We start from the raw sequence: 16154 nt of genomic DNA, 5'->3' as shown, positions 1-16154 counted from the left end.
TGTGGTAACCATGGTAACACACTGTGCCGTGAGCGCTGGCTGAGTGTAGGTAGACTGGCCATTATGACCACACCATCCCTCCCCACTCTCTATACCAGCCCCACTGCAAATAATGACACTGTTAGTGGACCACTGCTGGAGTCTGAGATTTTATTTGTATATCCTGTTACAGACAAATCTGTGTTTAGACAACATTTATTCTGACTGTTTTGCATGGTTGTCCACATTAGGAAAATAATAAATGCAACATGATCTGTCTACTGAAGTTTTTTTATCTTCTCCTAAAGGACAACACCGAGGATGTGAGGACATCACCCCCTCTGCAGGTATGGATGGGTACTGCAGACAATGTGATGCTATTTTTCTCACAGAGGATCTTTCAGACAGTGTGTCAATACAATTCTTTCCAATCCCTCAGGTTGCAACCAGTGAGCTGAAGCCATCCATAGACAGTGTAAGTACTGTGGTATTGACTTTTGCTTTCAGTTCAGCAGTTTGGGCAGTCAGGTTTTATTTGTGCCATTAAATTCACTCTATATTATGGAATTAAAAATGTTGGTACAAATACTAATTATTATAAAGGTAATAATATCAGTAGTAGTAGTAATAGAGAATGCTATTTGCCCTTATGCTGTTCATATCTACGATACTGTATTCTTTTTTGAAATAATTTATAAAAGTGTGACATTAACAAATGGGGTGTAATGGTTGACCCTCAGTTGGTTTATCAATAAAAGAATATGTACATTTGGAGAACATTGCATAAGCTGAAGATAGAGGACCCTCATGCAAAGGACTGGGAGTTTAACACTGGGCAGATGTCTTCTGGGTAAAACCTAGGTTTGACTTTAGGCCAGAAAGCCCCCCCCACTGTCTCCTCCCTTCACTGTCTCAGTACAGAAGTGAGTGATTATAAAGTCCCAGTGGGTGAGTGCAGGTCCTCAGCTGTCTCCTAAAGCCCTGTGAGAAATGGACTGAAGTATGAGCACCTCCCTCCTCAGGGGAGCCTTCTAGCGTTGCAGGCGGTTTGGGAGAATGTCTGGGACTTTCCATCCTCCCTTCTCGGCACTCTCTCTCTCTCTTTCTCCCTCTCTCTTTCTCCTTCTCTCTCTCTCTCTCTCTCTCTCTCTTTCTCCCTCTCTCTCCTTCTCTCTCTCTGTCTCTTTCTCCCTCTCTCTCCCTCTCCTCTCTCTCTCTCTCTCTCTCTCTTGAGAGGGTGTGGAGGTTAGACCAGCTGTCCTCTGGCACTCAGCCTCCCTGCAGATCACTTACTGTCAGCTGCCCATGCCTGTGGCTTTCGCCCTCCCTGAGCACCCCACCCACCCCACCCACCCCACCGGCCTCAACTGGCACGCACACTCTCTGCATGGGGGGGGGGGGGGGGGGGGATGGGGTATGTGTCCGGTTTATCTCTGATAAAAGATCACTTCTGGGGTGCGTGTGTGTATGTGTGTGTGTGTGTGTGTGTGTGTGTGTATGTGTGTGAGTGTATGTGTGTGTGTCTGTGTGTGTCTGTGTGTGTGTGTCTGTGTGTGTGTGTCTGTGTGTGTGTGTGTGTGTGTGTGTGTGTGTGTGTGTGTGTGTGTCTGTGTGTGTGTGTGTGTGTGTGTGTGTGTGTGTCTTGGTGGGTTGGAGGAAGGGCACCTTTGGCAGAACCGGCATGCCATGCCGCCACCCACACTCACGGGCACGCCTAAGCACTCATCCTTCTCTCGCACTTCCAGAAACAGCAAGGACAGAGCAGAGACAGAAAGAGAGCACACTGAGTTCATGTGCTTAATGTGTGTGTCTGTCTTTGTGTCTGTAAGCGTGTACGTCTGCTTGTGTGTGATCGGACAATAGGAGAATCAGGAATCAGTTTGTGTGTGTGTGTGTTTGTGTGTGTATGCATTCCCACATCTGTGTGTGATTTGAATGCTTGTGTTTATCCACCCAGTATGTGCATGTGCCAATGATGTGGTCAGTTTGGGTGTGTGAGCCCATGATGAAAGCTGACCTGCACAGGCGGGAGATATGGGGACCTGAGCATGGGGACGTGTGTGTGTGTGTGTGTGTGTGTGTGTGTGTGTGTGTGTGTGTGTGTGTGTGTGTGTGTGTGTGTGTGTGTGTGTGTGTGTGTGTGTGTGTGTGTGTGTGTGTGTGTGTGTGTGTGTGTGTGTGTGTGTGTGTGTGTGTGTGTGTGTGCGTGTGTGTGGGGAGAAGTTCTGAGGTATAAGGTCTGGTCTGGGACTCCGGTCTCTGGGTCGCTCCAGAGCAGATGGCTGATAAACTTGATGGGGGAATTAAAGTGGCAGAGAAGGCCGGCTCATCAGATGGATGGGATTGGGGGATTTTCTCCTGGGCTGGGGAGTTTTACTTCCCCACTGTACCACCCACCCACCACACCACACAGACATACACCCACACCCACACCCACACACACACACACACACACACGCACACGCACACGCACACGCACACGCACACGCACACTAACACACGCACACGCACACGCACACGCACACGCACACGCACACGCACACGCAGTGTAACTTTCGAGGCAAAAATAAACATTCAATTTCTTTTTTACACGTAGTAAGTTTCAATAACTCCATACCATTACATATCGACATTCAAGGAGCAAAGATGAGACGTCGTTGTGTGGTGAGAACTGATAGAAAATCGTAAACAACAACAATCTTTATTTATTGGTGCCACCAATAAATAAAGCAGGATTCCCGTCGGCAATTCTCTGAGTTACTATTTCTCCTCTCACTATGGGGCAAATAGCGTTAACGGGGGGGGGGGCTGTCCCCATTGCACAAGTTCTGTTAGTGGGGCACGCACATCTGAAGTGGTTGATTGCCAAAGCTGCAGATTATGTGGGTTGGGCCCTTAAGTCCAGACCCCCAACTGAGAGAGCAGGAGTAGCAGGCCCTCTCTGGTGCCCCCCGTTTGGGGCTGCTTAAGAGTCATCTATCTCTAACAAGCGCACAAACTCAAGTCTCAAATCTCAAGTGTATGAATTATTTCTGAAGGAATCAATAATATTTCTGCTTATTTATTCACATGTATGTGTTTGTTTACTGGTTTGTTGTTTTGTTTGTGTGCTATCTTTTTGATTTGCTATTTTGGGTAGTTATCCGCTCGTTCATGATTCAGTGAGTTTATGTTCGCTTTGCAGGCCCCTCCTCAGCCACAGGAGTCACAGGAGGACACAGATTCTGGCCACACCAGGGATGATGCCCCAGCCTCCCCGCCCCCCGTTTACCGGCCGCACCTGCGACCTGTGTCCATGGTAACGGCCCCAGCGTACCTCAGCGCCGCCTCCTTGTTGAGGGCTCCGGACAGGAGCGGCAGCAGCAGTGCCCTACTGGGTGGCAGCAGCGGCAGTGCCCCCCTGGGTGGCAGCAGCAGTGCCGTCCTGAGTGGCAGCAGCAGTGCCAACCTGGGTGGCAGCAGTAGCAGCAGTGCCCACCTGGGTGGCAGCAGCGGCAGTGCCCTCCTGGGCGGCAGTAGCAGCAGCAGTGCACTCCTGGGCGGCAGTAGCAGTGCCCTCCTGGGCGGCAGTAGCAGCAGCAGTGCCTTCCTGAGTGGCATCAGCAGCAGGGTGCCCCCAGCACAGCCTCAGGAGCCCAACAGCAGAGGTGAGGGAGAGGAGCCCCAAAACATCCTTGGGCTCTGCCCAGCACACAGCACTGCAAACATGTACACATATACACACATACACCTACACACACACTCACAAACACACCCACATACACCTACGCACTCCTACACACACAAACATACACACACACACTTACACACACCTAACACACACACACACGTACACATAGGCACACCTACTCCGACACACATACACACGCACACATCTACACAAACCTACACACACACACACAAACATCTAAACACACTTACACACACCTACACGCAAACACATGCACATACACACACTTATGAGTACATCATAAACTAACTTCACAGTTCTCCACAATGTATCAGCTTTGTCCTGTTTTCCTGCATCATGTGAAGACTATGGGCTCTAATTTAATAGACGCACAACACAGGCTCTTACGCCCAACAAAGAAGGGCATCACGTTAAGCTATTTAGATAACTAGCGCACATTCATTTGGTCATTTTACAACATGCACACAGTGTTGAGTGCCTTTGAGGGTGATCTAATGCCTCATTAGGGTGTGTCTGATCCAAAAGGTGACTGTTTCATGTCAAATGCTTTGTGGAAGGCACCCTCCCATTTCCTGGTTTTCAACATCTGAAAGACACTTCTAATCTGCACACAGTTTGACAGCATAACACTGGCCTCTCAGTTAGCCTGCAAAATGGAACAATCATTCAACTCAACAGAATATGTTACCAAATGCCGTGAAATATTACCTTCATTTTCACTGTTCATAAAATATATTTAGTTGCTACTGAAACAGACTACTGACACTGACATATGACCGCTGCACTGCAAGTCTATCCAAATTCAGTAATGTTACTGGAATTATAGGAGCACGAACCACATAAAGCTGTTTTTTTTATGTAGAATGCTACTATAGTCATTGTAATAATGATAATGTCATGCCTGGATTGCCTTCATCATATATGTAGCCTATAGTATAGTAATAATATTTACTATGTCTACATGATGTAGAAAGCCAGAAACATGGTCATACAACATAGCCTTGGTCAGATGTTCAGTCTATATTTCCTGTATTTCGTCTCACAGCCTAATATATCTTAATACACATCTGTATAAAACATTCTGTTTATTAAATTTAGAATTTGTAAGACTAAGAGAAAGATGAGCTGAGGTAGACGATACATTTCCTTCCCTGTCGTTCACTTTTTACGTCACACACGGCTCCTTGAACTTTGAAGCGCCAAAAGGGAATTAATTAAGGTCGACTCTGAAACAACTCAGTTCAAAGTTTCCTGATGTTATTTGAATCTCTGCTTGGCTTCTTGGGATTTATTTTGCTCTGAATTTGATCTGGGTGTCTAGGACTTCTGTTTCCTGAAAATAAATTACTTGTCGCAGGTCACTCCATTTAAAGAATTGTTGTGGTGGGATCAATCCTTTACTTGAAATGTTGCAATTAATTGGGTATTTTATTATTCTTGGGAGAAAACTCTGAATATGGTTGGCTTATTGATTGATATGCACAGACAGCATGTCTTCTCTCTCCACAGAGAAAACGGGACTTAAGGAAATTAGGCTATGTGTCACTAACCTATTCACTTACCATGCTGCTATATTCTACATTAATAAGTTACCAGACAAAGCTTATGTAGCTTGCTTGTATATTCTATATTATTTAATGTGAAATATGATGATGGCCATGGCAGATATTACACTATGGATACTTGAACTGTTCTGTGCTGTTTTCAGTTTATCACAGCATATTGAATCACTTTACAGTGACAGTTGTAATATTTTTGTAGGATACACTGATTTGCTGAACTTGAATTAAACAAGTGTGCTTGTCATCACAGCATGTTAGAATTACCCGTGTTATGCCTTAGAAGACGCTGATACAACGACACACCCAGAAATGAATAAGCTGCTTTACCTGTCCCACAAAGGTTTTGCTCTATGCTAGCCGTCCTATGTGTGTATACACGCAAACAGCACTCCTGCTCGGCCTCTCCCTTTGATGTGGTGCTATTTTAGCAATATTATGACATCGCAACGCATAGCAAAGAGCTCACAGCCTTTCAGTGTGTAGTGATTTGACTCAGATAAATAAATCTGGGATATTGTTGGATTCCACAACACTGCAATTTCAAGTGTATTGGCAACATAAGGATGTGTATTGTACTTTGAGAGAGAGACAAAGAGAGATAAAGAGTTGGAGAGGGTGAAGGAAGAGTGAAAATGACAATCAGTATGTCAGTATAAATTTCCTCTTTTATTACAAGGGTCTTTGCAGTTCCACCTGAACCGCTGCTGTAGTGATTTATGCTCTGCAATGTCAGGACACAGAGTGCAGACCTCAATCTCGTGCCATTTTCCCTGGGTCTGTTCTTTCACTGTTTCCTGTCAGTTTAAACTATCAACTGTGTATACAGTCTCTGTATACAGTCATTGGTTTACACAAACCAGCAACACTGAACAGCACCATCTAGTGTACTTAGTTGAGCATTACAAGCAACGAGAGAGCAACCCAGACACACTATCCTCCTGCTGGACAAAAGCAAGAACTACAGTCAGAGGATTTTCTTTAATACCTGTTTCAGGTACAAAATAGTAAGAATATAACTCAAGACCTCATTATTCTCTTTCATTATAGTAATATGTCTCACAGCTTGACATGGAATCTCATTAATTTACTTGGTGGTGAAGGTAAGGGCATTCTATGAAAAGAAAACTCCATTTACATGTAATGCACTTACAGTTTAAGTGTTGACACCTATAAATATAGTAAACTCTGGAATGTTTGAGGGAATGGTCTGGAAAAGAGTGGAATTTCCCCTCATCAGTAGGCTGCTAGTCATATTGATTGTGGATGACGTGGGAAAATGGGTGTGGATGCATGAATCAGTGTGAGTGTGTGTGTGTGTGTGTGTGTGTGTGTGTGTGTGTGTGTGTGTGTGTGTGTGTGTGTGTGTGTGTGTGTGTGTGTGTGTGTGTGTGTGTGTGTGTGTGTGTGTGTGTGTGTGTGTGTGTGTGTGTGTGTGTGTGTGTGTGTGTGTGTGTTTGTGTGTGAGATTTGAAGAATAATTTGTACGAATTTAGATTTGAACTTCGTGCAGTTGGTAATGTGTGGATTAGTAGACATGTGCATCTTGGTAAGCTAATATGCGTTTAAATATTGTGGGTGAGGAGGATTTACGTGTGTGTGTGTGTGTGTCTGTGTATAGGCATGAGTGAGGGCATCAGCCAGCCGTAGCTCCTGGGTTTTTGTGTACGTATGTTTGTATGTTTGTGTGATCTCACATGGGTGCAGAAATATTGAGAGGAGTGAGCAAGAAAGAGTTTGAAAGAGAGCGTGAGCAAAGGAGGGAGTAGTGTGTCAGTGTGTATTTGTTGTGTGTGTGTGTGTGTGTGTGTGTGTGGGTGTGTGTGTGTGCGTGTGGGTGTGTGTGCGTGTGTGTGTGCGCGTGTGTGTGTCTCCTCTCTTCACCTTCAGAGGGAAGGACACACATTCCAGCGCTGCTTCCCGACTCTGGCCCTGGGCGACGCTCGGCCGGAGCTGATAAGTGACAGGGCCCCTAGCTTCCACACGCGTGCGCACGCACACGCACACACACACACACACACACACACACACACACACACACACACACACACACACACACACACACACACACACACACACACACACACACACACACACACACACACGCACCCACACACACACCCACACATACACACACCCTCCCTACCTCCCTCCCCCCCTCCTCCTCCTCCTCCCCTCATGCTTGCAGCCCTGACCCCCCCGCGGCCTGGCTCAGCGCACAGACGTGCCACTCCGGAATTCTGCCCTCTGCCCCACTTCTGCTCCCCCCACCACCCCCCCCCCCGCCTCCTCCAGCCCCCCCACAGGGGAGGGGGTATTTAAAGAGATAGTGCAGAATTTGGTGATGCTGGCCGCTGCGGCACCGCCTTGCTTTTCTCTTTGTTAGCCAGCCGCCTCCTCTCTGGACTGAGGTGAGGAGTGACAGTTCTGATAATGCCTTTCCCGCCCAGCTCTGCACACACATCTTTTAGCTCTTTATTTCAGTCCACTATTCAAAATAAACACAGGGAAGGATGCACATTTAGCAGACGAATGAATCGCTCAGACACGATTCAAACATGTGACTCAGTCAGCAGCACAACAAATCTTACAGGAGAACACAGCACCTTCTCCTCCAAATGTGTGACAAACATGCGACTTCCAATTATGGATGAGGTGGAACAGTACTTTGCTAATTGTTTTGCTTTCAGTTTTGAGAATCCAACCATCCTGACACCCCTATAGACCACTGTCAAATGTGAATACAAGTCATTGACACTTTTAACCTGAACCAGAGATTCGCTGGCTGTACAAGAAACTGATATTTCACAAGCTTTGTTAAATAGGCAAAACGTCAAAACAAGCAGCCTACTTCCAGCATGAATACATTCCTATTGCTCTGATCAGTAATATCACCATGTCAGGTGTGATGGTGTTTGGATCAGGAAACATGTCTTCAAATAGAAAACATCTGTGGTTTATCAAAACAATTAGTGCTAACTGATACTGTTGGTGGAAAGAGAGATGGTACGTTTTTAGATATAATGTCCACAATTCTGCCATGTCTAGAGGTATACAGGTCTTTGTAGAAAATACAGCCATTCAGTGTATGGGACATGGATTCTGTGACCTAATCTTATCCCTATTAAACAGAATGAGCAGGCTAGCTCTGCTTGTAGTCTAAGTGATCCACTGGGGAGATGCAGGCTAGCTCTGCTTGTAGTCTAAGTGATCCGCTGGGGAGATGCAGGCTAGCTCTGCTTGTAGTCTAAGTGATCCGCTGGGGAGATGCAGGCTAGCTCTGCTTGTAGTCTAAGTGATCCGCTGGGGAGATGCAGGCTAGCTCTGCTTGTAGTCTAAGTGATCCGCTGGGGAGATGCAGGCTAGCTCTGCTTTTAGTCTAAGTGATCCGCTGGGGAGACGCAGGCTAGCTCTGCTTGTAGTCTAAGTGATCCGCTGGGGAGATGCAGGCTAGCTCTGCTTGTAGTTTAAGTCATCCGCTGAGGAGACGCAGGCTAGCTCTGCTTGTACAAAAGATAGAAAGATAGTTGAGATCAGGCCAGTCCGATCAGACCCCAAAGTGGACAGCGCTGGTATCCAGCTTGCCATTTAGCTTCCTTCGAAACACAAAAAGCTGGGTTCTGATTCTCCAGTGAGAGGAACTTTGCTCTTTTTTGCGTCAAGAGGAAACGATGCTCCGGTCATTTCCCTGATGGTGTTATCGTTGCTATTAGGCAAGTTCAGTAGACCAGCCAAAGATGTTCCCTTTTACTTTCATAACCAGGGGCAGAGAAAAGGTGTTGATTCTTTGCAGCCTTGTAGTGTGTTCAGAGATGAATTCATTCTATTGTTCCTACTTCTCCTTTCATAGAGAACAGCACATTTGGACCCCTTCACCTGTAGACCAAACCTCTCAAGGAAGGCATCAGTCCTGTTTAGCATATCTTTTATGATGTTCTCTTGGCGTGAAGACATTAGCACATTGTCAGCGTGTGCCTGCACAGGGTTTGGGGAGGTGGTCACAGGAGGGGTGCTTTGGCTCATTCAGTCCAGCCTGTGGTTGTTCACAGCGCTCCATGGGCAGCCAGTTTGAAAGTGTGGGTGCAAGGGTATTGGTTCTGTGAGCTGAACTCCACAAATGACATGAAAAAAGGAGCCCTTGAACACATCTTGAACAATATCGATGCAAACCTGGGGTTTTCTTTCAGAGCTTCATGACAATCGTGATGTTATGTGGAAAAGGTCCAAATGTCACAAAAAGTCTAGAAAGACTGATAAGAATAATGCAGTCGTTGGTCCACGGTTCTTAAGCAGAATACATGCTCATTCATTCCCTGTCTATCTATATAGGCCTTTTGTTTGGTGGACAAGATATTAGCGTCCACCAGCCAGTGGAGGATACAGGAAAGAATGCATTTCATGAACACTTTGCAAATGTTTGGGAACAGAGATATATCTTCCTTGTATTTGGGTTGTTGGTATGTTGTCTTTCTTAGGGATTTTTTTAATTAACGCCATGATTCGAGAACTCGTCTATTAATAAAACAAGTGTAAAAGATTGGCAGTAATGTTTCCAGCAGTAATGTTTCACGCTGTCACTACTGCTAACTTTTTTATTAGGTAGACTCATACACACAGAAACACACACACGTTTGCATACACACACAGACACAGACAAACACACAAACACACACACACACAAACACGCAGTCAAACAGACATGCTGGGAAACACGATAATGACGACAGGCTGGGGGCTGGCTTGGCTGTGATCAGGTGTTTGTGAGCTTTGTCACCAATAATTGCATGGTTAACCAACAAGTTCTTGTGTGTGTGTGTTTGTGTGTGTGTGTGTGTGTGTGTTTGTGTGGGCATGTGTGTGTGCGCATGTGTGTCCATGTGTGCAAGCCTGTTTTTCTCTCGCTCTGGATCATTAGTGTTGAGTGAGCTGAGCTGGGCTGAGCGTGAGAGGGGTGCAGAGGCTGTGTTTCCAGGGGCGATGCGGGATGTGTAGCGTCAGGTTTGTGCATCTGCAGAAGGATCAGGGATACCTGCAGCACTGAGGCCAAAGTTCTGATGTTATGGGAACGTACTTCTCCCACGGGTCTGTTTTCACTTGGCTACCACAGTGATTTTGTAATACCCCAAGCAGCACCCAAGCTTGTGAACACGCTCGTCGCTCGCCTTTGACCACACTTGCATATGACCGCACACAGACACAACAAGAAACACAATAACAACAACAACAATAACAGCAATGACTCTGGATGATTAAATAATTCAGCTTGGCTTTGATGGGGGCTCCGAGTTAAAAGCACAAAGGATCAAACAGCCTCAGACCATGGGCATTTATGTCTGTGTGTGTGACTGTGTGTGTGACTGGTGTTTTTATGAGTGTGTCCCTGTGTGTGTGTGTGTGTGTGTGTGTGTGTGTGTGTGTGGATGTGTGTCTGCCTCAGTCGCTGGAGCCTATCCAGGGTTTCCGTGGCGACCACACAACACAGTGAGACAATCAGAGGCTGGCCCACGCAGCGCGGCGAGAGGACATTAACACAGGAACCACAGGTCAGGGGCCACAGGAAGGGAGCGAGGGAGGGAGGGAGGGAAGGAGAGAGAGGGGAGAGAGAGAGAGAGAGAGGAGAAGGAAAGAGAGGGAGGGAGGGGGGAAGGGGAAGGAGGAAGGAAGGAAGGGGACTCAGAGAGGGAAAGGGCTGAGTGAGTGATTGAGTGATTGAAGGCAGAGGAAGATAGAGAGAGAGTCGGAGAAAGAGAGAGAGCAGAGAAATCAGCAGCAGAATCAGACGCTCTTGTTGAAGGGCGCTGGAGCGTCAGTGTGAGTTAGCGCTGTAAAAAGGCTCTGGGCTCACACAGCAGCAGCAGCAGCAGCAGACATGCTGGGGAACTTGTCTGGGGGGGCTGCATACATACCATGAGAAGAGTGTGTGTATATATATATATATATATACAGTATATATACGTGTGTGTGTGTATATATATGAGTGTGTGTGTGTGTGTGTGTGTGTGTGTGTGTGTGCGTGTGTGTGTTAGTAAGTTAGTAGTTAGTATATTTGTGAGAACAAGAGTGTGTGAGGGTGTATTTGAGTGAGGATGTTTCCGATTTTGAGGGTGTGTGTATGTATGTTGGTGTATGTGTATGTATGTTGGTGTGTGTGTGTGTGTGTGTGTGTGTATGTTGGTATGTGTGTGTGTGTGTGTGTGTGTGTGTGTGTGTGTGTGTGTGTGTGTGTGTGTGTGTGTGTGAAAGAGAGAGAGGGAGCACTCACACATCTGTGTCCCCGGGGGACGGGGCTATAAATACGCGTCTCCTCAAGCCTTCTGGTGTCTGAGCAGCGTCTGTCTGCTCTCCACCGCCTTCCCTGCGGCCCTGCTCTCCTCTCCTCTCCTTCTTCTTCATCCCTCGTTCCCTCAATTACACCCCCCCCCCCCCCCCCCCCAAAACACACACAAATACGGACACGCACACACATGCACGCACACATGCACACACACACACACACACACACACACACACACACACACACACACACACACACACACACACACCAACTACACCCAGCTGCGTCCCTGTTCCACTTCCTTTAACGCCGACCTCCGGTTTGGCAGTCTACAGCCCAGGAAGAAAGAGAGGGAGCGAGAGAAAGAGAGGGTAGAGCAGAGGAGTGTAAGGACATAGTGAAATAGACACAACTATCCAGCAGAGGGATTGTGGGAAAGACTTATATTGTTTTCATCTTGGGTAGCGAACACCATCAGACTGTAATCTATATTGGCCCCTGTCTTATTGTCAATACAGCCACAATTTGTATCTGTGTATTGATTAGCATGTCTGTCAAATAACCAATCAATCAGTCAGTCAGTCAATCAGTCAATCAATCAATCAGTCAATCAATCAATAAGTCTGTCCATCAGTCCATCAGTCCTTCATTCCATCAGTCCGTCAGTCTATCTGTCTATTCATCTATCTATCTATCTCTATGTATTTGTTTTGCTTTGACAACTTAAATGCATTTTTCTCACATCAGTAAAGTATGTCTTGCATTCCCTTAAACTGAGTCTCTACCTTTCGCTGTCTCTCAGGTAAAGAGTTCCGGGTGGTGGCAGCATCTAAGCGTGGTGTGTCTGTAGACGAGGTGGGTGCAGCATCAGCACCAGCAGCCGCAGCAGCGCCAGCGCCAGCAGGGGCAGAAGCATGTGTGGGGCGTGGCCGTGTGGCCCAGCTCATGAAGACCTTCAGCGTGTGCGGGGAGACCCCCACAATCACCCCCGCCGGCTCTCAAACAGCCCAAGCAGGGCGCTCCACCAAGCCCCCAATCCCTACCAAGCCCGGCCACTTACGCCTCCAGCAGTCTGCCTCACTCAGGTAGTCAGCCCAGAGATGGAGCACCGGCTCCAGCCCCATCCAGGGCCAGACCCCTCCAGGACCAGGCAGGCTGAGTGGGCCTGCAGATGGGATGCTGGGGGTGGTCAGGGGCCTCGTTCTCTCAGGAATCTCTCCAGCCCTCAGACTCTCTGACTATTTCTCTTGAAGCTGGCAAATGCAACTCCATTCAGCTTGTATATGTTGTTATTATTGTTTTTATTATTACAATTGTTATTATCGTTTTTTTTTTTTACATTTTGGTTTGACTATTCTGGACATTCTGTCAGCAGAAATGACGTGCCAAAGAAGTGGGGGTTGCCCATGATTTTTTTTTCATGAGGAATATTTTCTGACCATCTCATGTCATAAAACTGCATCAGTGTAATCAGTTTGACAATCGCTTCTAATCTGTACTCTCATCTGTATGCTATTTCTGCCACTGGTGTGGATAGTTGAGGGGAATCGATACCCCTGCCCTCTCGGCTCCTCGAAGAACAAAGACTGGAGCAGAGGTGGAGCATATCAGGTGCCAGGGTTCCAGAAAAAGCAGCTCTCTGGTGAGAGGGGAGTCCAAAAAAAGCTCCTGTCTCACGTTAAAGAACTAAAAAGTACCGTCAGTGTGTTTTGTGTGGCCATCCAAAAAAAAGTAGATCACAAGGTCATTTGAAGACGAAATATTTTTTAGAAGCCATACAATGTTGTTAAGCAGACATTGCAAAGGAGGAAGGTACCAGAACCTTTACAGATTGTGTTTGAAGGGAACTAGTGGATGTGCCAGGCCTGGAAAGACTGGTTCCTCCACCTGTGACTTCACCTGTCTGAAGGCATGGCTCTCATGTCCAGAAGTGCATTGCAAGTGTCTGAAAGCTTTGATATTTAACTTTTATTGTTTACTCTTGTTTTTTCAGTGAAATGCCCCAGTGGCACTTCTTCCATTTTAACTTCTACATTATCCTCCATCATAGTAATTGCCAACTCAGAGGGGAACTCAAAAAACATCACCATGTTCAGTATTGTTTGTGTTTGTATAACTGCACTGTTGGTGTCCTTTTTCATGAAAATATATCTGACTTAAGCACATCTGACTTAAAGAGACTTTCAGACTGTTTATGTGTCAGTCTATGTGTGTGGGTGTGTGTGTGTTTTTCGCCTTCATTTTGGTACATTTCCCAAATCATTCTTTATATTTTCAAAACAGCAAGTGCATTTCTCCAAACAATTCATACAGCCAGTGAAACACTATTTAATCCAGCAAATCAAATTATGGCCTGGAAAAGCTCATAACCCTCATAACTAAATTTAAGTTTCAAAACTGAATGATTTTGCCAATGAATATGTGTATACCACCAGGATAAGCTATTTTGTTAGTTTTAGAACCAGGAGTGTCACTAGATCTATTTTAGGGACCTAAAAGTGCGATAGGTTGCTATCAGCTGAATTAGTAAGTACTTGAAGTAACAATATTTCTTACAAAATGTAAATTGTGGTGATATGCTTGGTGTTTCCAGGCAGTTTTCGGTTGTTCATTATCAGGCTGCGGCTAAGAGAAAGCTAACCAGCACAATGATTAGTTTAACGTACAGTTTACATTCTAATGGATGGGATCCCAGAACAGAATAAATTATACTTGAAAAAAATGGAACTGCTTGAACCATTTTGCCTGTCATTCCACAATGAATCAATACCTTACCTATTTTGTGGGGTACAATTGATGATGTTAGGCAACAGCAGATAATTGATCAGCACAGCACATGCGATTGATAATTTAGCCGACTGCAAGAAACACCTGATGTGCTAGAATGTACCAAAGAATTTGGAATTTGTTGAAAAGAATGAGAGATTTCTGTAAGGATGGGCACAGATGAATAGATGGTGTGGAGGTTCGACAAATAGTTTTGAGAAATGTGAATTCTGAAGTGATTGGGAAGAACTGTAATAGTCCTTGAGATGGCAAGAATATGTGTGCCCGTCTTAGTATTTCTGCTCAGTCTAATATGTGGACTGGAGGCCTTGCCTAGCTGTGACAAGCTGGCATAATTTCGAGTTTGATAATCTCACACACACAACGATGGAGAAAAAAAAGATTGAATCTACCTATTCCATGATGTCATGGTGAAAGTGTGTTTGCATCATTAAAGGCACCCAGTGCAACTTTATGTAAACATTCAATGAAAAATAAACATTCAATTTCTAGTCTTTTTTACCCGTAGTAAGTTTCAATAACTCCATACCATTACATATCGACCTTCAAGGAGCAAAGATGAGACGTCGTTGTGTGGTGAGAACTGATAGAAAATCGTAAACAACAACAATCGCCGGTGGGGAGAGGCCATTTTTCCATTGACTGGAATCCTGCTTTATTTATTGTAGGTTACAAAAAATAAAGAAAATGGCGGCGATTGTTGTTGTTATCGATTTTCTATCAGTTCTCACCACACAACGACGTCTTATCTTTGCTCCTTGAATGTCGATATGTAATCGTATGGAGTTATTGAAACTTACTACGTGTAAAAAAGACTAGAAATTGAATGTTTATTTTTAAGCCTCGAAAGTTGCACTGGGTGCCTTTAAGAATCCAAAAGAAATCAATATCAACCAGCCAGCAGGAACCTCTACTTTATTACATGCTTATTAGCAACCTAATAACTGCACAAGATTAATAGTGGACGCACATAAGTCACGTTTCTTTCAACCAATCAGTTTAAACCACAGGCCCTTTAACTGTGATAAGCGCAAAGTCTTTTGCAGAACTGCCATGAAATGGATGCTAGTGCCATCAAGCAAAGTATGTATCCTCTTGGCACTTCTGCCATGCCATTCTGAAACACCATGGGAACTGTTTGCATGGACACATGTTTGAATTGATTTAGTGGCTATGGCATTCCGTTGACTCCCATTTCAACACAGGAGTTGAATGCCTACTCCAGTCTACAGCAACGTCTTCTGGAGGTTTTGTTTCATCTCTTCTGAGTGTACACACATGCACATACATAGATATACGATCACACAAGCATGAACAAGCACACACACTTACACACACATGCAAGCATGCACGCACATGTGCACACACACGCACGCACGCACGCACACACGCACGCACACACGCACGCACAAACACACACACACACACGCACACACACACACCTACACACACTCACACACACACACACACACGAAAACTGAGTCCAGCTTTCTCCCTGAGAGACCAACAATGGCTGCGGCTGTTCTCTGACGCACAGAGACGTCGCCGAGCAGTTTCCAGGCAAGCGCAGGAGGCCCCTGGCACCCCCCTCCCCAAACTCACACGCTCAGACACACACATACACACACAGACACACACACACACACACACACACACACACACCCCACCACCCCCCCATCCCTCTTTTCTCCACGCAGCCTGGCCACCGCCAACGGGGCCTCCGATGAGAGATAAAAAGGGGCCGTTGTTGTTGCCACGGCGGCGCAGGGGAGATGGACGCCTCTGTCTCTGCTTCTGCCTCTATCTCCTGACGCCCACAGAAAGGAAAGAGGGAGAGAGAGAGAGAGAGAGAGAGAGAGAGAGA

The 16154-nt window shown here is 45.9% G+C and overlaps 1 protein-coding gene across 1 annotated transcript in view; it reads left to right on the top strand.

Annotated features, from left to right (window-relative positions):
* LOC308362805 (uncharacterized protein) overlaps positions 1–13666 on the top strand; it is a 20046-nt gene extending 6380 nt beyond the window's left edge. Inside the window, exons 5-8 of the mRNA XM_080835530.1 lie at positions 288–326; positions 419–454; positions 3164–3626; positions 12306–13666. Of these exons, the coding sequence (XP_080691656.1) occupies positions 288–326; positions 419–454; positions 3164–3626; positions 12306–12592 (825 nt within the window). The 3' untranslated portion in view covers positions 12593–13666. The remainder of the gene's footprint in view (positions 1–287; positions 327–418; positions 455–3163; positions 3627–12305) is intronic.
* The last annotated feature ends 2488 nt before the right edge of the window (positions 13667–16154 follow it).

This window comes from Sprattus sprattus (assembly GCF_963457725.1).
Source record: "Sprattus sprattus genome assembly, chromosome: 1".
NCBI lineage: Eukaryota > Metazoa > Chordata > Actinopteri > Clupeiformes > Clupeidae > Sprattus > Sprattus sprattus.
Note: the sequence above shows the minus strand (reverse complement) of the source record. Positions and strands in the feature narration are given on the sequence as shown.